The sequence below is a fragment of the Poecilia reticulata genome, linkage group LG5 (genome assembly GCF_000633615.1).
Source record: "Poecilia reticulata strain Guanapo linkage group LG5, Guppy_female_1.0+MT, whole genome shotgun sequence".
Classification (NCBI taxonomy): Eukaryota; Metazoa; Chordata; class Actinopteri; order Cyprinodontiformes; family Poeciliidae; genus Poecilia; species Poecilia reticulata.
In genome coordinates this window covers 2389469-2414963 of record NC_024335.1, presented here as the reverse complement: position 1 = coordinate 2414963, position 25495 = coordinate 2389469, and the positions used below count along the sequence as shown (strand labels likewise).

At 37.5% G+C, this 25495-nt stretch overlaps 1 protein-coding gene across 14 annotated transcripts in view; it reads left to right on the top strand.

The window, feature by feature from the left end:
* ptprt (protein tyrosine phosphatase receptor type T) overlaps positions 1-25495 on the top strand; it is a 316254-nt gene that overhangs the window by 32589 nt on the left and 258170 nt on the right. For all 14 annotated transcript variants that reach the window (XM_017304835.1, XM_017304834.1, XM_008408309.2 and 11 more), the window contains exon 2: positions 17880-18005. In XM_017304835.1, coding sequence (XP_017160324.1) covers positions 17880-18005 — 126 coding nt within the window. The remainder of the gene's footprint in view (positions 1-17879; positions 18006-25495) is intronic.

Here is a 25495-nt window from a genome sequence, read left to right as displayed (position 1 = left end):
GACTGGGCCTTTTCAAATCGAGCCCCATTAATCGAAGGGAGACTGGGCCTTTTCAAATAGAGCCCCATTAATCGAAGGGAGACTGGGCCTTTTCTGATAGATCCATTTGACAAGAAAAGATTAGGCTTACTAAATCAGAAACATCATTTTACAACGGGAAACCTAATCTTTTTAATTAAAACTAAAATCTTACGATAGAGAGACTTAATATTTTAATTTATCTCTTTTGAACTAAAGAAGTGATGATTTTTTAAATTAAAACTACCATTCTAACAAAGGGAGACCTTGCATTATAAATCAGACATTTCTTTACACTAACTTAACCTGTCAATAAAAATTTTATTAATTTAAGAAACCCAGTATTTGTTCACCTCTGTGTTTGCTGAAATCTAATGTCCGACATAATAAAATTAAGACAACAACAATAAACCTGCATCTCTTGTTTAAATTCCACCCACTGCGTAGATGAAGACAGAAAGTGAAGAGAGCTGAAATCTTTCACAGTTCAGCGGGTGATTTTGAGGATTTCTGAGATTGTACATGCAACCATACATATTTAACTCCCCTGAACCCATGCTTTATGCAAATTAACGAAAGGTCAACGTGCAGCCCGAATAAATTGTGTGCATGCAGAATCAGGAAAATGATCAAAAGCTTTAGATATTTCAATAATCAAATCTGATCATAATTCAGCAGTCCAGCACTGCATTGAAAAAAAAAAGAATCAGACTAAAAGTACTCTAAATAACCCACATCTGCTAATATTTCACTTTCTGAAATGAAGGCCAAGTGCTCAGCGGTGCCCACATCCAGGCTGAGAGGAGCCTTTAGTGATGCAGCTAATTTAAATAGAGTATTAAGCTTGGCAGAGGTGTGGAGTGAAGGGCCTCTTCAACCTACACATTTCTGTTCTGAATATTTACAGGGATTAAGCTGGCTTTTTGCTTAAAGGGAAATTATGTATGAGCTGATGTGCTGCGTGTTAGCGGGTCATGCACTTCTGTGGCCTTCTGTGTGTGTTTGTTGAGTGATGAAATGATTGAAAACAACTGACTCAGAACATTACAGGTTCAACTCGTGTCTCTAGGGTTTTTGGAGTTAGTTTTTACACTATTCAAAGCCAAACATATCACGAGTATGTCGTCGTAGTTTTCTGTTCAATCTATCAAAACTGCCTTGTGGTGAAGCCAAAGTTACGCAAGAAAACAAACAAAGGTTTTCTCTTGTTAATGCACAAGAAATGTATTTCCCAGGCTGTAACTGCTGCATGTTTACCCCTTATGACGACAAAATGTCAAACAGAAAGGAAACAAATCTGCAGGAATCCTGAAAAACCAGATAAAAAGCTAATTTCACACATTTTATTGTGCAGTTATTATTGATGACTCAAATTTGTATTAATCAGATTTGATTTTACCTGACAAGCCGCTCTGAGCCCAAAGGGCCCAGAATGGTTGGATTGGCACAGATGAAACCTTTCCTCATGGTGTTTTTGATGGGCCTTGTGTCATCACAGTTCAGCATTCTGAACTAAATTTACAATCCCAACATAAACAAGTTCCCATTCAATTTTCAGTCATTTTTTTTTAAATGTGAGAAGTCTTTAATAAATTAGAAATCACAATCTTTTGCATCAATTGGGATGTGATTATGCCATAAACTGTCATAAAAGTTGCTCCTTGTCTCGTATTTTTTAGTCATCTCAAACGTTTACCTTTTTTTTGTTTACCTTTTTTTTGTTTTCAACAAATGTGACTGATCTTCCAAACTTTAATCACTAACAGAGATTGATCAGTGTTCACAGTCACCAAGTGATTACCTTCAAAGGTAAATATCTTGTCTTTTAACTGTGTATAGAAGATAAAGTTTGTCCTGCAGGTTTCAGTCTTAGCCTTCTGTTCACTCCCAAATAGAAATAACCATTTAGGATGTTTACCTGATTGTCCGGTAGACTTGGTTTGAACCAAAACTGCAACATTTGTTTCATTTTCAGCTGCTGCGGTTCATTTTCTCAATGCACCGAGTCAAACGAAATAAACCCTTTGCAAATCCCTGTTAGTCTCCTCGCCACTGGGGGCGCTACATCAATCAATCAATCAAATTTTATTTGTATAGCACATTTCAGCAGCAAGGCATTTCAAAGTGCTTCACGTCATTAAAAACAAAAACATAGTCATGTGACATTGAATAAACAATCTAAAAATAAATAAAATAAAAATACATTAAAACCCACATCCCTTTTCCAACCCTTTAGCAAGAACCACTGAAAGAAACGACACTATAAAGAAGACACTGAGCACAACTTCCTTCGTCACGAAATGTAAATAGAAATGGAGTGCAGGGTTTTCCGCAGTAAACATGCTAAGCCCACTGGTGAGGCTGCTGTCTAGTATTAGTAACCAACTGTGTTTTTGTGTTAAAACTGTTAAAAGTTACAAACATTTGGAGGTGCACAAGCATAATTTGGGAAACAAATGAGGTCAATGCACCCATTTCAACTATAAACCTGCCATAATCTGTCTGCACTGTCACTGTTACAGGTGTATAAAAAACACTATTTAAAATAAACAAATGATGCTTAGCCTGGTGGGGGAGCAAGTAAAGCCTGGTGGCCCGCCAGGCTTGTAATACGCTGGACTATCATCTGATTTTAGCAGCTGGAGGATTTTTCCTTTGTCTTTAGCTAAAGACCCAAAGCCATTTCTCCCAGCAGTGCTAGATTCACGTGTTTGTTTTGGTTACGTTTACCCAAAATGCCCTGCACTGTAGCCCTCTTCCGTAGTGTTTCAGACGATTTCTATTTCTTTGAAAGTATTTTTGAAAACTCTGATGTTTGCAACAAAAACTTTTTTATAGGGAAAGAAGCGTGCTAGAGCATGTGTGCTAGTTTTCAGATGTGTAAAGTAGTTGAATCATTTAACGAAGGTATCTTGGTGGAAATAAACCCTCTTGAGGAAAAGTGTCAAAGTCAAAGGAAAACCAAAGAGGTTGAAATTACTGGGAAAAATAGGAAGAGATTAGAAAAGAAAAAGGATTTAAATACAGACAAGTGAGATGAATGAAAGCGATGAATAAACAGGGAGCTTAAAGACAGCAAGCATCAGAAAAAGTGTGTGAAAACAAAAGAAGATAGAGATCAAAACAAAGTAAAAAAGGTCAGTAAAGGACAGTAGGGTGATATGATGTGAGCTGAAAACCTGAGCAGAGGGAAATAAAAAGAGAATGATTCAGAGGTGAAAGATAAAAAGTGATGAGGGGCGGATGGGGAGGTGGTTTGCTCACCCTTGTGGTTTTTCTTGGGGCGAGGTCTGGACCTGCTACCTCCCCTAATGAGCACCTTAGAGAGCGCGTGGAGTGTGTGTGGAGTGTATTCAGATGCGCTGGAAAAGAGTGTGTGCAGATACTTTTCTTCCTTTCTGCCTGCGTCTGTGTTTACATGAGTTAGAGGTGTTTTTACGCGGCTTATTCCCAAGGCTCTAATTGTTTTCATGTGGTGGCCCGGGGGCAGCTGGACACAAGAGAGGTATGATGCGGATCATAAAAAGAAAGGTTTGCTGAATGCGATTCTTTTAAAATGTTTTTTCGTTTGCTGTTTGCTTCATTTTTAGCTTTAAAATGGGGACAGCATAGTGACAACTCTGTTTGAATCCTGGTCTTATTAACTAATGAGTTCATCTAAAGTTGACTGAGATTATCAATCGAATAATGATTAATTGTTAATTTAGAGCTATGGTCATGAGCTTTGGGTCATGACCAAAAGAACGAGATCACGGGTACAAGCGGCCGAAATGGGTTTCCTCCGCAGGGTGGCTGGGCTCTCCCTTAGAGATAGGGTGAGAAGCTCGGTCATCCGGGAGGGACTCAGAGTAGAGCCGCTGCTCCTCCACGTCGAGAGGAGCCAGTTGAGGCTCGGGCATCTGGTCAGGATGCCTCCTGGACGCCTCCCTGGTGAGGTGTTCATGTCCCACCGGGAGGAGGCCTCGGGGAAGACCCAGGACACGCTGGAGGGACTACGTCTCTGGAGGAGCTGGAAGAAGTGGCTGGGGAGAGGGAAGTCTGGGCCTCCCTTCTGAAGCTGCTGCCCCCGCGACCCGACCCCGGATAAGAGGAAGAAAATGGATGGATGGATGGATGGATGATTAATTGATAAGAGTCTATTTTCTCTTGTGTCAAGAGGATTGATAATCTTTCATTAAAAAAAAACATTCAATTTTAACATTCGTTTGTATTAAGTACTAAAATAAACAGAAGATTATGGTTTTCTCACATTATTAACTTTAGACACGTTTCGTTTGAATAAGCGATAAAGTCGAGGAGAGCTTCTGCTTGGTTACTTCTTGCTTGTTGCTCCTTGGTCAGTGTTCATAGTTCAGTGTTTACTGCCTTAATTGCAGTGATTATTGGTGCAGACAGTTGTGGTTTCTGACATGGACAATAGGGGCAACCGCACAGGGCGTTATCTTTTTGGGATGGCATGTGACCTCTGTGAATTGTGGCACAGAGATGGAAGGAAAGCTGAACAAAGAAGTGTTTGAATTGATACTGGTTAAATTTATTTCTGCTCTAAGTATTTAATATCTAGGTGTTTTTATGGGATTCTGGATCTTTTAGATCAATTTGAGAAACAGTTTTGATCATATTTCACATTTTATCGTGTGATGGCGCCGGTCTTGGTCTTAACTCGGTGCCGACCTCCCTCCGGTCTCGTCTCGGTTTCGATACACTCTGGTCTCGGTCTTGACTTGGTTTCGGGTCAGGTGGTCTCGACTACAACATACCTGAATGTTTTTGGACCGGCCGCCTGTACAGAGCGTCTCACTCAATGACAGATGGAGGTAGCCACCAACCCTCTGCAATCCTGCAAAATTTAATGGATATTTTATTATGTCTATCATTTTAGTGCTTATTTATTTGTGCTTTGCTTTGCTTTGTAAGACACAGCAAAAAATATCTGTTTGTTTAAAGTTAGAAACAAGAAGAAAAACAGGTGTGAAGTTCAGGATGAGTAACAATTAGAGCGTGAAGAAGCATTTTCATTATGGTAATATAAATAATACCTTTCAGTTGGAGAGAAGCTGCAGTCTGACTCTTCTGTCAAAACACTCACTTGGCTTGATCAGGATTTTTCTCTGTATTGAACCTGAATCAACATGCAGGGTGTTAATGAGATCCAACCTCCTTGTTGTTTTGCTCATGCATGTGTATGTGAACGCCACAGTTAGCAGAACTATAAGGAAATCTACCAAATGCATATTAGTACTCTATAAAGTGTGAGCTACTCCTCACTTTGAATAAAATGTGTGGGTGTGACATATTCTACCTTTAATTGGGCTCTGCTATAGAGGGTTCTCAGAACAACAGAAACAAAGCACTAATATTTCAGAAAGAGAAATGAAATAGATCTGGGTTTAAAAAAAAACACATTACTTATTAAATACGTCTTTCATTTGAGGGTGACTCTGTAAACCACCAGATAAATATATACATTTCTGAGAGCCTGGGTTCATTTTGCTGTTTTACACCAAACAAACCGAGGAATCTACCGTTGTGTTCACACATCATGTGTGGACGTCTGTGTGAACCGCCTCACCCTGATAATTATGATTTTCAGCCATTGTTTACGTCCAGGTTACCAGCGTCTGGCTTCTTCTGGTGCAGAATTATGATGCATCAGTGACATAAAATGCAACATGACCCTTGTGACTGCAGACGGTTTGGAAACTATCGGATTCGTATCAGATTTAGGTCCTTATATGGAAGTGGCACAAATCATTATATTTTGTTAAAATATTGGAATTAGGTCACTCAAGCTGCAGTGGAAAAGTTGCATTTGAGTCGTATTTGAGTCGTGTTTTCACACCTGGGAGTTCAGTAGACTCAGATCGATTGGGGACAAAATTTGCTAAATTTTTCACATTTTCAGCTGCTGTGGTTTGTTTTCACACTGCACTGTGTCAAACCAACCAAGCTAATTGAAGGAACTGTTCCCCTCCTTGCCTGTGGGGGTGCTGCACAAAGAGCTACTGAAGGAAACGACACGACAACCTCTGACAAAAACATTGAGCGCAACTTCCTTTTTCACAAAATGTAAACACAAATGGAGACGCATCAGATTTTCTCTTTAGTCTTCTGTAAAAGACAATGAACCATTTCTTAATGTTCTAAACTCGCGCGTTTGTTTTGGTTGTATTTACCCAGAATGCCCTGCGCTGTAGTTCACTTCCTGTTTCTGGAGCAATGTCAGGTCAGTTTCTATTCACATATGCATTAGAACCACACCAGAGTTCACTTCAGCTGGAACAAGACGGAGGTTTGTAGGCAGACTATAGTTTTTTTGTTTATTTTTGTCTGCAGTAGAGTTAGCTTGTGCATTCACAAGCAAACAAGACTTTACAAACAAACGAACTGCAGTTCGATTAAAGCAGAATAAACATGGATGGTGTGAATGTAGACTGAGAGATCTGCTTCTCAGTGATACACTCTGTGATTCCTCCAGATAAAAGCAGCCTTGTTAAACTGTTGACCCAAACCGTGCTTGACGGCGTTGAGCTTTCATTTCTGAAAGCATCTACCTGTGTGGACTGAAAAGTGTGTTTTAAGGTAGATTAAAAAAGATTTACTGTAGCAGAAAAATAAAGTTACTCCTCTGGTTCACTGCGACTTCTTCCTGTCAGTTGTCACCTCAACCAGAAACTACTTGTGTTCCTCTTAATCTCATACATGTTTACCCTTTAGTCCAGGGAAACGAATTTCACCGACTACAGGGATGCTGCCAGACATTTTTGTGGATTTTAGTTTGACTCTTCTGTGGATTGGCGGCGTTCTTTTGTGAATATGGTGTCATAATGAAGCATGAAGTGTGTCTGTGAACGGCGGAGCGAGCGAATTGTGGTCTTGTTCTTTTCTGCGCTCTTTCATGCAGAACTAAATGTTACGTGGAAAGTCCCCTATCGATTCATGTTGCAGATAATTGAAGTCATAATGGAGCCTTCAGGACAATACTCTGGGACTTTAGCAGACAGTGATACATGCACACACACACGCACGCACGCGCGCACACACACACACACACACACACACACACACACACACACACACACGCACACACACACACACACACACACACACACACAGATGGGAAAACAATTACCAAGCCCCGCAGTGCTTACACTCTGCAGATTAGTTGCTTTCTTGGCTCCTAACTTATTTTCTTTGCAATTATCTCAGATATGAAGTATTTTTAGTGATTTTTGACCAAATTACACAATAATTAGGGAACAACAGACAACTTTTCTCATCAGATTCGGTCTTCATCTACTTCGTAATAGGAAAACATTTTACCTGAATGTTGCAATAATGAAATATCACAGCAAAACATTTGATGCTTTAAAATAAAACTTACATTTTTGTTGAAAGGTTTTCTGATGCCTTTTGGCTCTTTAAAGAGAAATGTTGAGCAAACAGATCAAACAATCCTTTGGTTAACTCCATGGACTCTTTGACCATAAGAAAATTAACAATTTTTTTTGCTAAAAACCAAAAACAAAACGGAAGTAAAGTCTTTACACCTGAATGAAAAAAGCAACGACTCAAATTAAGAGTCCAGAGATCTTCTTACATAAATACCTAGATATTTTCTGTCCATCAAATCGTCTTTTTCAGGAGATTGTTTTATATCTAAAACAACTTTCCTGTTATTTTGCACTGAAAAAGTCTCTCCACGTTATCCAGGCTTATTGGAGTGGCAATAACAGCGCTTAGTTTCTGTGGCCTTAGGGCAGAGTGTGTGTTAGGATTACGCTGGGGCAGACGGCACACGCTGTTAAATGACTAAATGAAAATGTTTAAAGATCCCGGCCTGTTAGCTGACAGCAGATTTAATACGAGTTAACTAACAGAAACAGGACGAGCGGGGAAGGTTTACACTGATTTTTAGAGTTTCTCTGTCCTCCTACGCTTTGCACTTAAAAACTGGACAATCTGAATTCATTGTTTCTATAACAAAAAAACGAGATTTAGTTTTAAAATGCATGTTTTAATATAATCAAATATGAGTTAATTAAGAAAAACACACAATGGTGTTTCAATAAAAATATTTGTGCCAACAAATCTCAGACATTTTGAGATTAGTCTCAGAAACTTTTAGGAAAATATTAGAAATAGTGAAAATTTCAACTTTTTAAACTGAAATTTCAAAGTTTTTTCCAAAAGAATTCTCAAAATGTGAGTTTTTTTCTAGCAATTTTTCCATTTTTTACACTCAGAAATCAAATTTTTTCTAGAATATTTCTTTGAATAAACTCAAGATTTTACTTTTCTCGAACAAATTTTTAACTTTTCAAATTCAGACATTTACAAGTTTTTCTAGAAAAGTTCTGCATTTAATCAAAAATGTAATGTTTTTACCAACTTTTTGACATTTTAAGCTCATAAATTTACAACTTTTCTCTAGTATTTTTTTTGACTTTCGAATATCAGAAATTTACAAGTTTTTCTACAAAATTATTTGCTAGAAAATGATCTTGGATCTTTTGGTGGACATTTACTCCATGTCTTTCTGTCTCTAATGACCCTAATAATGTGTTGTCATAGAAACAGGAGTGCCTAGGAAGGTTTACACAGATCTTTTGATTTTCTCTGTCCATCTCCACTTTGTGCTTAAAAACTGAACAATCAGAATTGATTGTTTCTATATAAGGTAGCAAATAAAGAGGAGAATTAGATTAAAAAGTAAGTTAGAGTTGGGTTTTTGCATCTCTTTAATCAGAACCTGAGCCCTTCTCAAATTGACCAAACTTGGATCTGGGTATTTCCACGGATTTTCCGCACTGCAGGAAAGCCACTTGTCCTCGGTTTGCTCCCACATGCAGACACTTGAACACAGATTGGCACTCAGGATCAGTAGATGTTATCTAAGTGAGCAGCAAACAGACTCCTTAAAAACCGGCGGCCTCAGGGAACCTCCCGCCCGGTTGCAGTCCTGTCGCTCTGTGTTTGCGCCGGCTGACATGAAAACCTCTAATGGTCTCCATTTGTGCCTTGAGGGAGCGCAGAAGTTAGCATGAGAGAGCGAGGATGTTTTTCATGTAGGTATTTTAGGGCTTTGGAGTTATTTTTGTTCTTCTTGTTGCGTTTCGAGTGTTTGTGGATGGGAGCCAGGTTGTTTGCATTGAGTCTGTTTGTGGTGATACAAAGTTAATATGATATGTGTCGTATCGTAAAACGGCTGATTGGAGTTCAGGCAGAAAATTTAGCTTTAATCCAAGTTTGCCCAGTAGCCTGTTTGCTAATTAAACCTGAATATTCATTAATACGTAAGAAACTTTGTATCATTTTAACATGGAGTACACTAATGTGATTATCTGCTGCCCTGGACTTGTCTTATTGATCACTACATTTAAATTAATCTAGTGTGCTTTGTGTCACCAGTATTTTAATTTACATTTTCAAAGTTTGTTTTTGTTCCAATTCTTTCTGCAGTTTGTAATCTCAGACTGATTTAAAATATAACTTTTCTTTGTGACACTGTTGTCTTCCACTCCTTTGTAGGTTTTCAGACAAAATTTTACATATTAATTGGACTTTTTTATGTTTTGCTTATTTTTTATCTACATTTAGAGCAGATTTCTATAAAAATGTACATTTTTAAAAAAATAAACCTGGTATATTGCCAGAATTAAATCACTATAACTTCAAGTTTAACATTTTTTCCAGTAGAGCTTTAGTACATTGTGTATCTTGGTTGAAGGTTCAACTTTTGTTGCCAATCATTTGTGTATAAAAACATTTGAAGTTTAGTTTTGTGTATAAATGTTTGTGAGTGTGACTGAGTGAATGTTGCTCCTGTGCTGTAGAGTGTTATAGTTTTATAGTTTCCCCCACTGATTACAGTTTTTATTTATTTCAAGAATCACACGGGTCACGTGAGCAACAACCGGATGTTGCCACTGGCGAAAAATACAAAGAAGATGACAGGAAGGGGCGTATTTTTAATGACTTGTTGGATGAACAAACTTATTCATGTCTGATTTTAATTCCATTTCTTTGTTAATGGAAACCCTGCAATTGCAAAACTGTGTTTTTCGATTTTAGCGGATATTGTCCAAGTTTTGCACACATCTCCAATGGAAACGGAGCTACTCGTGTCATTTTTCATTCCTAAAAACCGCTTACCAAATTCAGTTTTATTAAATGAGGAGAAAATCCTTAAACAATCCAACGTTAAATAAAAGTTTACACTGCGGCTCCTTTACGGTAAAAATGCATCCAAAGTTTTACATTTACCATCAAATCTTCAGACGATTAACAGCGAAAGGAAAAGGCATTCTGCTCATTAAGCTCTGCTAAAAGGGTTTTTGACAACCAAATAAACTGCATCTCAACAGCAGCCCTTGTTTTTTCACTGTTTCCCATTTATTTGTTGACAATAATTACCTCCTCTTAATGGGGAAAAGGGAAGTTTTGCAAAAGACCCTCATTGGCTTGATCAGAGCATGTGAATTTTCACATCTGGGCCTAATTTCCACCATCACTCTGAGTAATTCATTTATGCCCTACACTATAATCAGATACTCTGCATAAAAATGAATAGAGTAATTAATCTCTCTGGTGATGCTGGGCTCTTTTAATGTCAGTAACAACCAAGTGTCTGGTGTATTATAGTTTATGTCACACTGATGGTTTGATACTTAATTGTTAATAATTCTGTTTATGGTGAAAAGGAGCCAAAGAAACCTGCAGGCGACCAGAAGATGATCTGTCTGCTCACAAACACAAACGTTTCTAAGGTAGTCAGTCGGCTGCACAGACGGCGCTTCAAGTAAACAAGCAAACAAGCAAATGTTCTGACTTTCAAACAAAGATTTACTTCTCCACTGACTCATTCACAGCTGCAGACTATTAGATGCAAACTAAGCTGCATCTTCCCCACATTATGGATAATAGAGCGACGAAGCGCCGTTTTCACGGTGAAACGTCTAATGTGTTTGAATTACTGACAACATCTCATGTATTCAAACACTGTTTCCCATTAAAATGACACATTTTACGAGTCATAAAACTTATTTCCTGAATGACTTTCTGAGGTTGAAGCTGATGAATGTCACACAGGGAAAATTTAATCAGAGATTCCTCAGTAACATCTGATAATAATAACAATAAATGTAGCAGAAAAATATAGTTAATACACTTATATTTAGTATTTATTTGGAAGACATTCAGTTTTGCACATAGCTATATTTATTTAAAGTTTTATTCAGGAAGTCAAAGCTTTTTATACAGGAAGTCAAAGCTTTTTATACAGGAAGTCAAAGCTTTGTACCAGCAGCTAGCCTCTCTGGAACAACAAGCCAAAAAATACCAGGAGATGAGTTTTGTGAACGATTTGGAAAGAGAACAAGATCTACTGGTGCCTGAAACACTGAGAGGTGAGGAAGAAGATTTCCAAGAGCAAGAGGAAGAAAACTTGCAGAGCCCAGTCAGCCTGGTCAAAGCTGTAGCCCAAGAGGTTTCCTCAGAGGAGGATCTATCAGGAGAAAGGTTGTTCCTTGGATCCGGAATCTGAGGAAGAAACTGAGATTGCTGCAGAAACCATCCTGGAGGATTTGGTTGATTCAGGCACTGAAACCCTCCAGAATGGAATGAAGAAGAAGTCCAAAATTTCAATTTGGAAAAGAATTCGGAACACATTGGGATTGAAGAAAAAAACCCCAAAAGAGTGAAGATCAGGCCTAAAAAGATCCCTTCCCAACACAATTGTAAAAAACGTAGGCAGAACGGTGGTGTAGCGGTTAGCGCTGCACCTTCACAGAGATGATCTGTGTGGAGTTTGCATGTTCTCCCCGTGTTTGCGTGGGTTTTCTCCGGGTACTCCGGTTTCCCCCCACATTTCCCAAAACATGTGGGTCAGGTCAGTTGGTCGCTGTAAATTGCCCCCAAAACAGTTTAAGAAACTCCAAACATATGTGCAGTGTTATTGTTAAGCTAACCGGACGTTAGCCCTTTTCCCTTTGCTGCTCTAGCAGCAGACGGCTCAATCTTTCTAGCAACACATTGATTCAAGAATTAAAATTCTTTCTTTAATTATAATGATTTCTGTTTATTTTCACTGTACTTGTGTTTTTATGGTTTGCCCTTTAGTTTTGCCTTTTCTACTCACTTTTTGTATTGAATTGCACTGAATTGCAGCTCGTTATAGTTTAAATCTCTATTTTAAAACAGATTAGCAAAAAGCATCATGCAGTGGCTTTTTCAGGGCGGCTGTGGCTCTGTGGTAGAGTGGTCGTCTTGTGACCAGAAGGTTGTAAGTTCGATTCCAGCTTCCTCAGCCACATGCTGAGTTGCCCCAGAGTGGGGCACTTAGCAGCACGCTGCCCCCCGACCTGCATGTCTGTGTGTAAATGCGACTGTAGTGTGAAGCGCTTTGAGTGGTCAACGTGACCAGCAAGGCACTTCAGTCCATTTACCTTTTATTTTTTGATAAATCCTGTTTTTATACCAAACATAAAGCTGATTTAACACTTTTGGACCTTTTCAGTTTGGACCCTGAAGAAGCCCAAACTTGTTACATCTGGTTTGTTTGTTATAAGAAGCAAACAGGTTTTTATCAAAGATAAAAGTTACTGTGTTATCTTTGTGTTAGTCTTTATTTAGAAAAACGGATTCAAGATAGTATAACAAACCTAACAAAAAAGTGCAATTTAACATGAAAAACTGTAGAAAAGGGAAAAAAGAAGAACAATCCATCAAAGTATGAAAACACAGAATTTAATAAGAAATCATTTCTATTTCAGGAAGAAATTGATTCTTAGATTAATACTTTGTAATAAATATGAAGCTTTTGTGTTGTTGAGCTTATGTGTTTGCTGCTATAAAAGTAAAGGAGGAAGGGGCTAGGAAATGCCTAATTCACTTACACTTTTAACCAGCTTTACAACAAGACTGCAAATTAAGTTTTGTTTAGGATGTTGCTTGTAGGTTTTGTTTGTCAACCTGGATTTAATTCCCAGTTCTGGGGAATCTGCTGCATGTCGTTCCTTGTCTCTCCTCCCAATTCCTGTTCATCCCTCTCTCTCATTTTCTCTCTTTCTTACATAATTAATAGGTTACTTAATATACATACACACACACACACACACACGTCACCTCCAAGGGCTGCCACCTTATCATGGTGGGGGGGTTTGAGTGTCCCAGTAGTTGTGCTGTCGGGGCTTCATGCCCCCCAAAGCAGACGGTCCCAGGTGAGGAACCAGACCAAGTTCAGCCCAAACGTGATGAATACGACCGTTGGAAACGGATTCACTCAAAGAAATAACTGTTTGGATTAACATAAAAAAAATCAAGGAAAGATTTTCCACCTGGTTACTTTGCTTTATTTCAGCACTGTCTAATCCCGTTACTCCAATTTAAAGCAAATGTTTTGGCTCAACTTAACTTTTGAGGTTGAATCAACTCATTTACTTTAGTTGGACCCAATGTAATTTAATAGAGCCAGCAGCCCGACTCATTTGCAATGTTTTGGACCAAATAATTGATTAAGATGAATGCAAATTTAGTTTAAACCAACTTATTTTACAGTGATAAATTCACACTACTTAATTAAGTTGATCCAACTCATGAAAATTACGTTAGCTCAACAAACATGCTTCACGCTGAAAGAAAAATATATTTAATGGCGTGGAAAATCTTTCCATGATTGAATTACGTTAATTCAAAGACATTTTTTTAAGTGCTATTAAATTAAGTGTTTTAAGACAGCAGTGGGTTAAAGGTAGAAAGAACAATTAGAAAACTTACACTCTAAAAAGAAAAAAGTTGAACCAACTTAAGTGAATTGCTTCTATGGGTAACAAGCAATTAAATTAAGTTTATCCAACTTAATTTATTAAGTTTAACCAATTCAATATATTCTAATCATCCAACTCAATTTGTTAAGTATGTTTAAAATAACAGATTTAAGGCAGTGACTCTACATTAGAGTCACATTCACACACCAATATCCACATGCAGCAGGAGGAAGCTGGAATCGAACCTACAACCTTCCGATCACAAGACGACGACTCTACCCACAGAGCCACAGTCGCTTACTGGGGAATCTGTCCCTGGTCAGCTTGAGTCATGGTCAGACGTGGGATACAACTATTGAACTTAATTATTTCAAGTAAAGTCAAAGTAAAAAGGTCCTTTAAGGGAAAGATTTGTAACTTTTAAATTAGAGTATATTTAGAGGACACTGTAAAAAGAGTTTTCCAAACTTTAGTTTGGAACCACTTAAAAGTTTGAGTTGACTTTCTGTAGAATTAAGACAAAGAGATTTTAAATGTTTATTAGAAGAACGTAAATGATTTGAGTAAGAGTGGCTTAAATCTGTTATCTTAAACATACTTAATAAATTTGTTAAATAAAATTAACAAATTGAGTTGGATGATTCAGTCAGAAACAGCCAATCAGAGCTAGCAGTAATCAGCTAGCCGCCATGCTAACAGGAAGTTTTTATTCAGTAACTCTGGATTGTTTATTGTAATGGATCCTGTTTTTGCCTTTGAATGTTAAGTTTTATACTTGAATATTTTTGGCAATGTTGAGAGGTTTTATTTTGGCTCTTTGCATCATTTAGCCTCTTCAGAGCCTCCATATGTTTTCAGTCTGTTAAAGATAGTATTACTGATAGCAGGACAATTTGCACAATGCCTGTTTTGTTTAGTTTTCTTCTTGGAAAAAGTGATTAAAAACAAGTTTTTGTCAAAATTAAGGTGAATTCATGGTTCCTTTTTCCACATAATGTAACCGTAGTGCTTATGATAAAATAATAAAATTATGTGATCGGTATCGGTGATCGGCCCTCAGGGGTGATCGGTATCGGCAGGTAAAAACCCGATCGGCACATCTCTTCAGCAGATGTTACGTTTCTGTTGCAGAATTATGTTTTCTGAAGCTGAAAATGTGTGTAATGATGTTTTTGCGCAGGGAGAGGAAGTGTTGTACACACAGTTGCCTCACGTTGCCTTTCCTCTCATCATGATTTTGAAATTGCAGATCAGATATTGAATATTGATGGATTACTCACAATCCCCTCTTTCCCTGTTTACAGCTCTGTTCTAATGAGATCACTTTGATTTCTTTTCATTGCTAATGAGATTTCTGAGCAGCGAGGGGGCACTGAAACCTAATTATCTCAGTATTGATTAATTTATAGTTGCTATTTTCATAAATTTAAGTAAAAAGATGTTATATTAGTTTCCACCCTTTTGCTGGAGGTTGTTTCTGTGAAACAGGCGCACACAGAAGACAGGTTGGTTTCATTTCAATTCTCAGTTGGTGTGAATGTTGCCTGAAGAGGGAAAATCGAGGTTGCATCAGATTTTTCTATTTTTTTTTTATCTACTGTGCTAGAACATGGGGGTTTTAAACACATAGTTGGAAATTTCAAGGGAGTTTAGAGATGCTGCAACAACTTGAGTTTGAAGAATCAGAAATTTTTACAAGAGAGGAAAAATTGGCCAAGTCGGGCCAATTCCAAACAGGATATCTAAAATCCTAAAATGAGAACAATCACATATTTGGTAAGAGTTTATGCAAACTTTATATTGGATATTTACTTGCCTCTAAGTTTATAGTTATTTCTCCTGAAGGCCACGTTTGCTTATTTAGTTCAAAAACGCTCGTCGCAAACTGAATCCATGATGAGTCGAGGCAACGATCTGATGCAATAATAATGCAGGTTAATCCAACATTTTCCCACATTTCAGTTTTCTACAACACATCTTCCTGTTGAAGTTTTGCTAATTGTTATAAATGATTATTCTGTCCTGCTGAAAGAGGTGAAAGATGTTTTTTCCACATAATGTTTGGTAGGATTGTTCCTCCATAGCTGCAGCTGTCAAGGTTATTATGATGCGAGTCGTCGAATATATTAATGTTGGAAATACAGCTTTTACTACTGCCAGGTGCTGACAGTTCCTGTTAGTCTAAAGGCAGAAAGTCCCCAATGTCCTTCAGATATCAGCAGTACAGATCCGCTGCGTGTAATAGATTTATAAATTGACTGGTTAGCTCAGCAGTTTATAACATTGATAGGGCTGCTGGTGCTTTTGCCTCCTCATAAATCCAGATAATTTGTTTTCTACACGTTAATAGAGTTTTAATTTGGCTATTTTTGACAAATAGTTACAATGTAGGTTTTGCTTCTTTTTAAGTCCTGGTCTGGAGTCTTTCTGCAGGGAGTTTGGATAAATAAGTTGTAACAATAGCTAAAATGTTTTGGCACATTTAGCTTTCCCTAAATCACTTTTTCAGGATAATTTCTAAAGTACTAATTTACTTGTCTGATTTGCAAACTTTTAGCTGTATAACGTTTGATTTATCTTTATCTTTATGGTCGTCGAATGTTAAATTCTTGGAGTAGTTAGACGTTCATATTCATGCTCTTATTTTGAAGTGGGTGAAAACTGTTTACACAGCAGTTCCATTTCCTCTCCTCAATTTTATTTCTTTTTTTTTCCCCTAGTAAATTTCCTAATTTATTTCAAACAAGAGACATATGGGAACAAAATAAATCCAGATGAAATATAGACATGCATACGATATCTACGGGTATTGTATAATATGTATGGTAAGTTATAATGCCAAAATTAAAGTGTTAATGTTAAGGTATAATTGGAATTGAAGTCGGCGCTTTAGCATTAGCCTTAGCGAAATGCTGTGTTGGTGTAGCGCTTTAGCGAAATGCTGTGTTGGTGTAGCGCTTTAGCGAAATGCTGTGTTGGTGTAGCGCTTTAGCGAAATGCTGTATTGGTGTAGCGCTTTAGCGTTAGCAAAGCTAGTGTTTACAATTTATGTCTGGTTACAATGTACTCAAAATCAATACTACGAATTATATTTGACTTTAACTTGATGTTGGCTGCTCCACTTACTTGTGACTTCATTTAAAATATTTTACTTTACGCCACTCAAAAGCAACCTTTTCAACACTCGTTATGGTGTTTAGAAAATGAAAAGTACAAAAAACACAATCAGAAAACAAAGAAAGAAGGGATTAAGAGATATACTTGAGTAAACCAATGAGGTTCTCCCATTTCAGATACTTCAGATGGTTGTGTGTCAAAGCATATGTCTAATTAGTGTGTTTATGTGCGTGGATGTGGTGCCCTGGGGCTAACGGAGAAAGCTAATGTAGCGGAAAATGCGTCTTAGCTGGGCCATGAAATAATGATGAGCCACTGTGACTTAATCATGTTGACACGTAAAGCTTTCTCTTCTTCATCCTCTCTTCCTTCACTCTTTCTTTCATCCGCCTTTCCCTCTGTCTGCCTCTGATAAACTGGCTTGTTTTGGTCCTGCTGAGAAGTTCATTTTCATTATATTGTTAATAATACCCAGTTGGTGGCTAACGGCTATATGCTATCAAATAAAAAAGTTACAATTATTAACGTTAATTAAATGTACAGAAAACATTAGAAAATAGAGGTTTTTGACAGCATTTAAATTCCTTTTCAACACAGGACAATATAATGATTGAAGGGACATGGTGCGGCAGTCATTTATATTTTATTTTAAATCTTTAGAAAACTTGAAAACCTTTTAATAAATAAATATGTCACAGTTTCACTTGTTTTCAGTTAAATCCCAGCAGCATTGTCAGTAAAAATGAATGAGAATGTAAAACTATGCAGACCGTTGCTGTATTTTTATGTACATAGTATCAACATAAATGGTTTTCCTTTTTGTTTTGCCTGGAATTATTAACCAAAACTAAATTTAAGATTGTTTATTATTAGGTTATTTTTTCCTTTTATGATTTAATTAACCTTTTATACCACACTGTAACTGTCATATGTTAAGTGTAATTTTTTTTTTTAACTCTTCCTTGTGTTTTATTTTAGGCGGCTGCACGTTTGAGGAGTCTTACAGCAGCTGTGGGTACAGCGTGTCTTTAGGAACCAACGGATTCACGTGGGAACAGGTCAACTCCTGGGAGAAACCCACCATGGACCCCGCCCTTCCTACCGGTAGGCTTCATCAGGTGTTTCCTATTGGTTGAACAGTTTCCAAGTCAAGAAAACCATCTTTTTTTTCTTAGACATCCATTAATTACATAATTTGGTCATAATTACCAATCAAATTAAGTTTGGTCCATAGTTTTTAGATTCAAAATATCAATAAAATGTCAAATTATGAATTTTATGAATAATTAAGATGAACGTTAAATTAATAAAAGAGGCATTGATAAACGTTATTACATATTAATTAATACTTAAAGCACAGTATTAAGTACTGTTCTTAATACAGTCAATTAAGCTTAGACTTAATTGACTGTAAGTCTAAGTTTACAGTCAATTAGCTTAGACTGTAAGCTAATTGATATTAGCTTACAGTCTCTTCTAATATCAATAAAATGTCAAATTATGAATTTTATGAATAATTAAGATGAACGTTAAATTAATAAATGAGGCATTGATAAACGTTATTACATATTAATTAATACTTAAAGCACATGTTTATCTTTCCTACCCTCTTTACTTTATCTCTTGTTTACTTGCCTCAAACCTGGTGCTCTGTTTCTACGCCGCCATTCTTCCTTCTAACTAGTTTATTGATGGTTCTGATGCTAACGGCTTTGTTATGTGAGTCGTTTTGGATAAAACCATGTGCCAGATGCTTGAACACAAACGAATGTCTTAAAAAAAACACAAAAACCAGAACATTGTTTGGTTTGTGTTTCGGAGCTGTTTATCTCCATGACATTTCTATGTGGCCATATCACAGAGAGATTGAAATAATTGACTGTTTCACATGACGCTGGACGATAAAGCATGTAGCATCCGGTCGATTTTGAAAAGGCCAGAACTGATGGTTAAATGATGATTTATTGAACACATCCATGTCATTCATCAACCAACGTAAACGCTAGACAAGAACAAATAATAATTATAGTCTTTAAACATTTAAAATTTATTCAAATATTCTTCAATCTCTGTCAAGGTTAGAATAATATTCTTCCGATTTCCTTCTAGCCTTGTTCCGTTATCGACTGAAGCTAAAATTGAGTTGATTTTTTTGTTCTTTTAACCTTTTCAGTTTATTGCAGTTAAACTTCATCAGGTAAAACTGTGTTCTGTTGCCATAGCTACCGCAACAAGAAACTTACTAACTTCACTCAGTTGTCGTTTGCAAATCGTTAACGTATTGCGATTAATATCAATAAACAATAAATCTGATAGAATATTGAATAATAATAGGCAGAGAAAAGACCTTAGGCAGTCACGGCTGGCGGCATCAACTCACTCACTCATTGGTTACCTAGCAACTCACTGGTTCCATGGTCACCTAGCAACGACTTGTTGAGTAATTTGCACAGCGGTTTTCAGGTATTGCTACCGTGACTCAGACCTGCTTAGAAACAAAACGACTGCATGGATAAATGTGGATAAATCAGTTGAGGTCACGGTGCCAGAAGGTTTGCAAGATTTTCCGCCTGACATCTGAATGTCCGTAACTGAAACCGGTTCGGTAAACAGTCTTATGTCTAAACTGCAAGAACAGCTCAGTTTTAATTCACTTTATAAAAACACGGGCTGATCAGGATTGTTAAACATTTCTTTAATATTCACACCACAATATTGTTTGAACCTGTTGTTTTCTGCGTGCAGAGAAAAGTTTTTGTCTGAAATCTCTCCCGTTTATCTGAAATGGCAGACTCAGTAATTTGACCCCAGCTGGGTTCTCCTCCATTTGTCCAACGCCAAATGGCAATCAGACAGCCCGTCTATCCATCTAGTTTTCTCTCACAGTTTTGCCCTTTTGCCCTCTATATCTCGCCCACAGTCTCACTTTCTAACACTTGTGCTACCCGACACAATCTTCTTCACACCTTTTTCTTATCTTCACGGCTAGATGTCTGCTTTTCTCCCATTTGATTGACACGACTAGGTTTTTTTTTTTAGGTACACAAGCAGCATTTAAAAACCCATGTTAAGGGAGATAATTTTAAAAGCCACTTTGTTTTTCCTTTGTAGAGCTGCCAAAATCATAAATATGTTGTTAAAATCCCACCACACAGCGTAAATTGGAGGATAATGTGTAAGAAAGAAGTTGGTTCAGTTGGCTCTGTTTAACTCTGTCTTGAATTTTACTTAAAATAGAAAGAAAATGGGGAATATTAAAAAGTAAAAAGCAAATATGTCAAACTGGATCCAAAGAAGAGTCCACATTATTTTTGAGCAGGTAGAAAATGACAAAATTTCTTTATATCAAAGCCTTGAAGACTTGGATTTATTCAACACAGTATTTTCTCATGTTGAGCATCTTTTGACGAGTAGTTGTGTGTTTTACGGAATCACAGTAAAGCATTACAGTGGACTCCTGCCTCTTTTTAGCTTTCTTCTGTAAAAACTCCAATATATTTGTAAAAAATCTGCCTAATTGTGAATTTTGGAGCTGGTTGGCTGGACATTATATCAATATCAAGATATATATCGGGATAGACGTGATCAATATCAACAGATAGATCGATAATTTCACTGAACTCTGACTTACAGTCAAACGTAAACAAATGTACGACTCATTTTGGCTTCACTGGGGTCGCATTTCATCAGTGAGCCATGCACGGAAATTTGGTCCACAACCACTAAAAATAGGGTGTAAAATAAAGTCTTCAGAAAATGTTAGAGCTGAAACGATTCCAAAGAAAAAAATCCTTAAAAGAAATTGTCTTGTAATTGCGTATTGTTCGTTGCTGTTTGGATCTTTCAGAGGGAACAATAGAGGAAGATTGGGAGATGAGAGCAAAAGCAAAAAAAAACAAACGGACTCTAACTGCACCATGTTTTGATACGTTAAAACTTATCAAAACAGCCCAATTTCAACAGGTGCATTTCTGATTCTTACTACTGCTTTACTTGCAGACAAAATCAGTATTTAATTATGGAGCAAAAGGCAAATGCAGCATCCCAGATCATCACAAACAAACTGTTGAATGAAGACGCGCCTGCAGATGGAAAAATCTGGTGGCTCCAACTTCCTTTAAAAAAAAAGATTTTTGACCATTTGAAGGTAAATCCTGTTTTTCATGAGTTGGATTCCTGTTGGTCATAACCCAAAAATGATTTAGACGGAAACGCCTAAGTGGCTTCTGCTGCTGGAACGACCCGTCACTGTTTGCTCTTTATGTCTCACGTTCCTCACAATGCTGCATTCGGGTGGATGAAACAGAACCAATCAGTCCAGTCCAGTTATCGCCAGAAAATCAAAAACAACTTTAAGAAGAACACAGTCAACTATTCTTTTAAAGTTTAGTTTGGCATACAAAGATGCTTGCTTGCTTATGTTGTGTATTTTATGTAATAATAGTTCTAAATTTCATAACAGTATGTGGGGTTTTTATCGATGGGCCCAGTCAAAGCAGCTCCTATCAGGTACTTTTTGTCTAGTTTCTAGTGCAGATATTTTATTACACTTATTACATTAGACAAAATAACTTACAAGTCACTTTTTAGGACAATATAGGATCTTGTTTCAGGTAAATAATACCTTAATATTGATTTTTTTTTTTTAAATTAGTTCCTCTGGCAGATTATTTCACTTATAAAAAGACGTTTTTCCTATGTTATAAATAAAATAACCTGCCACTGGAGCTAGTATGTTTTAATTCAAATGTGCTGAGATATTTGCATTAGAAACTATAGATTTTGTGTTTTTGCCGTGTATTTCCCCCAGTACAAACAGAGGAGCGTTTTGAAAAGCTTCGTCTAATTTATCTTTCTTCTATAGGGAACTTGTTGTTGTTGGCAGATTTTACCCGATTCATTTGCTAGTTGAAGCATAAATATCTCCCAAATCTCTTTGTCGTGATCTTTCTCCGTTTTAATTCATTCCCCCACTGTGTTCTAAGTTATGATGCTCCTCTTTCCATCCTAAATGATCTGTTAGTCAGATCAATTATAGCTCCCATCCATCACCATCATCCTCATCATCTTTCCATCTAATTTTCCTCCCATCAGTGTCTGCAGTTTGTCAGAGCCGCTGCCGTCTTCACTCCCAACACCGCAGTCTTTCGCTGAAGATACTGGCTGCTACACCATTCCGTCTCGCTCTCCGTTTTTGCAGGCTCATGTCAGTTATCCGTCTCATCTATCGGCCCGTGGGTGGCGGCTGTCAACCACGATAGCCATCGCGGCCTGTGAGTGATCAGCTGCCCGCCGCTCTGACAGCTGAAGATCTGATCAGGCTGGACAGCAGCAAATTATCTGTTAGTTTCGTCTCTCTGTCTCTGAGTGTTGGCCTTTTTTTTTCTTGTTGTTGTAGCTGCGTATATTAAAGTATCAAATCCGTTTATCAACACAGCAGAATAACTGCCAAACTTCTTCACACCAATATTCAACTCTTGCTATTCAAAGTTTGCAAAAATGAAATGAATGAAGCTACAGACTTCGACAAACGTCACGGGTGGATATGCTGCAGTGTTTTGGTTCAGTTAAAAACACACCAACTCTGTCAGATCATCTGTAGAGCAGGGATTGAAATTAGCTAATCTACCACCACTGAGCTATCTTAGCTAATAGCAGCGGTGGCTAATCTGCCACAGCAGTCACTTATTATGAATAATCGCAAAATAAACATCACGCCTGAAAACATAAAACGGTAACCGACTGAATGTTCTGTTCCATGTGTGGGGATGATTTTTATATGTTTTTTGGTGTTGAATCCTGACATATATAGCGGTGTTGTTGTCAGTTACTATGGCAACGGCTCTGTGCTTAGCGTGGCCAGTACAAAGAGTGAGAAAACAGAAGAGTACCAGTGGTTTGGAGTTATTCTTCAGCTGTTTTTCTGTTATTTTCCCTTTGCTGTGCACTAAGTTAATAATACCTGCATCTCCAGGTTTTGTTAACAGAAACATGCTTTCGCATCAACGCGGCATGTGAACAAATCGTCTTTTTGCTCTCCAACATTGTGCACATGTGCAACATTTCTGGATGTAAACAATAACATCTAACATGTCTACGCTGTGCCATGTGTTTAGTTTCGTCTGCATAAACATAAGAGTGTCGTGGAGCGTAGACGGATTGCATTTCTACTGAGTTGGGCTTGGCACCTTCAGCTCTCTCCACCTCCGTTTGAACAAAGTCGTCAGGTTGTCCATAGCTGTGACAGCTCATAGATTTCGAGGCGAACCCTGATTAGATTGGAATCAGTGCTTTGGCTTCTTTCATCATCTCTGTATTGACAAGGTAATGTTATAATCCGCACCCCTGATGATTTATAGATGAGGAAAGATTTGCCTAGGATGATGTTAATCTATGCCTGCTCACCTTCATATAGATTTTATAATATTACAGCTTTGAAAGCTGGAAAATTAAGTCGAGAGCTACAATAAAAAGGGTTTGTGCAAAAGCAAGTTTTAGGGACATTTGGACAATAAAAAGCTTTTATCTGCGGGAGAAAATCTGACTGGAAACCGGTTGACTCTTTATATAATATCCAAAGGTCCTGAATGCAAAAGGTAATGAGTACGTTTTCATAGAAAGTCAGACATTTCAGTGAAAAAGGAAGTTTTGAAGAACAAATAATTGATCAAATTGACACTTTGATTTTCTGTTTTTAGTATATTATTTGTCATGACAGGCGAGGCACGCTCTGAACTTTTCAACAACATTGATATGTTCTTGGAAAGACTTTGAAAGTCTCAGTAAAACAAAAGCCAAATATTTTTAATATTACACCATTAGTAGATGTGTGCAATACAGTTTGATATTGATCCAATAACAAATGAATACATGGCCAATATTGCCAATACCGATACTTTTTATGTTTGAGTTTGATAAATTAAATGTCTGATTTTTTTAGGTGTTTTGTGACAGAATTGGGAAAAAGTTTATAGGCGTCTTCAAAATGCTTGAATAACAACAAACAGAAAATATATAGAGAAAAAAAATTGTGCGTGTATTTCCTTAATAAAAAAGTTTAAAAAAAAAAATTTACAAAACAAATTAATTTTAAAGATAGCATGGAGAAACTAACACATCCATCCATCCATTTTCTTTCACCCTTTTTCCCTCAGTGGGGTCAGGAGATGCTGGTGCCCATCTCCAGCTAACGTTTGGGGCGAGAGGCGGGGTCACCCTGGACAGGTCGCCAGTCTGTCGCAGGGCAACACAGAGACACACAGGACAAACAACCATGCACACACACACTCTCACACCTAGGGACAATTTAGAGAGGCCAATTAACCTGACAGTCATGTTTTTGGACTGTGGGAGGAAACCGGAGTACCTGGAGAAAACAGGGAGAACATGGAGACTCCATGCAGAAAGACCGGGGCCGGGAATTGAACCCAGAACCTTCTTGCTGCAAGGCAACAGCTCTACCAACTGCGCCACTGTGCAGCCCCGAGAAACTAACACAAAAAATAAAATAAAATTTCAAAAGGGAATCTGAAACTTACGATGGAATGTGCGAGCTATACTCACAGTATAAAAAAAATTTAATTATGAAAGTAAAGTCAAACAATCACAAGAATAGAGTTGAAATAATACAAGGATAAAGTCGTAATATGACTTTATTCCCCCAATACTACAACTTTATTCTTGTATTATTTTGACTTTATTGTCATAATTTTGTTTTATTTTTCCTACAAAATATTGATACCAACTTGGTTTACATGTTAGATCAATCGAGCTCTGATTGGAAGGGTTTGCTGTTTCAGCTGTTCCCAGAGAAAATGGCGTGTGCGATAAACAGAGAACAAAATGTTAACGCGTAGAAAGAAGAAAAACGAGAAACAAAATGGAGGACAAAAATTTGTGATTTTCAAGAGCCAGTGAATACGAAATAAAGAAATGCCTTCAACGAAAGAAAAAATACACACAAGAGTGACAAGGGCACAGAGTTGTTAACCATACAGAAAAATTGGAGACAAACTGAGACATTGACGCAAAGTCTGCATTTTTCCTTAACAACCACTCTGAGACTCAGTGTTGATTTGAAAAGGCTGTTTCAGGGAGAGACGGTTGAGAGCACACAATGTGTTACAAGTGGTCGTCAAAGTTTCATGCAGCGTTTGAGAGATCAATATCATGTATCGCTCTATTATGTGATATTTTTACCTCTAGCTGCCAGACGGGGAGAAAAAGCTCACAGAAGACACAGCTTTCATCTATTATTGATTTATCTTGTCAGTAAGTGCTCAGAGGCGGCAAACAGTGATGCAAAACAATGAAGTCTGAATAACTGGAGAACCAGAACCGTTAGTTGAACAGCTGGAAAGAACTCGGCTGATTTATAATTCAGCTGCTGTCTTGTTGGTGACTTTAGTTCTCTTTGCATCTCACAGCTCTTGCTTCACAGAACTGAAAAATATACGCCACGCTCCGAGATGTTTGGACTTTGTTCTGATGTTAGGATGCAACATTTTCAGCTGCAGTTATTTTTGAAACAGGAGAAGCAACAACATAGGAAGAACGACCAATTAAATTTTTAGAGTTTAACGTGTTTTATATCA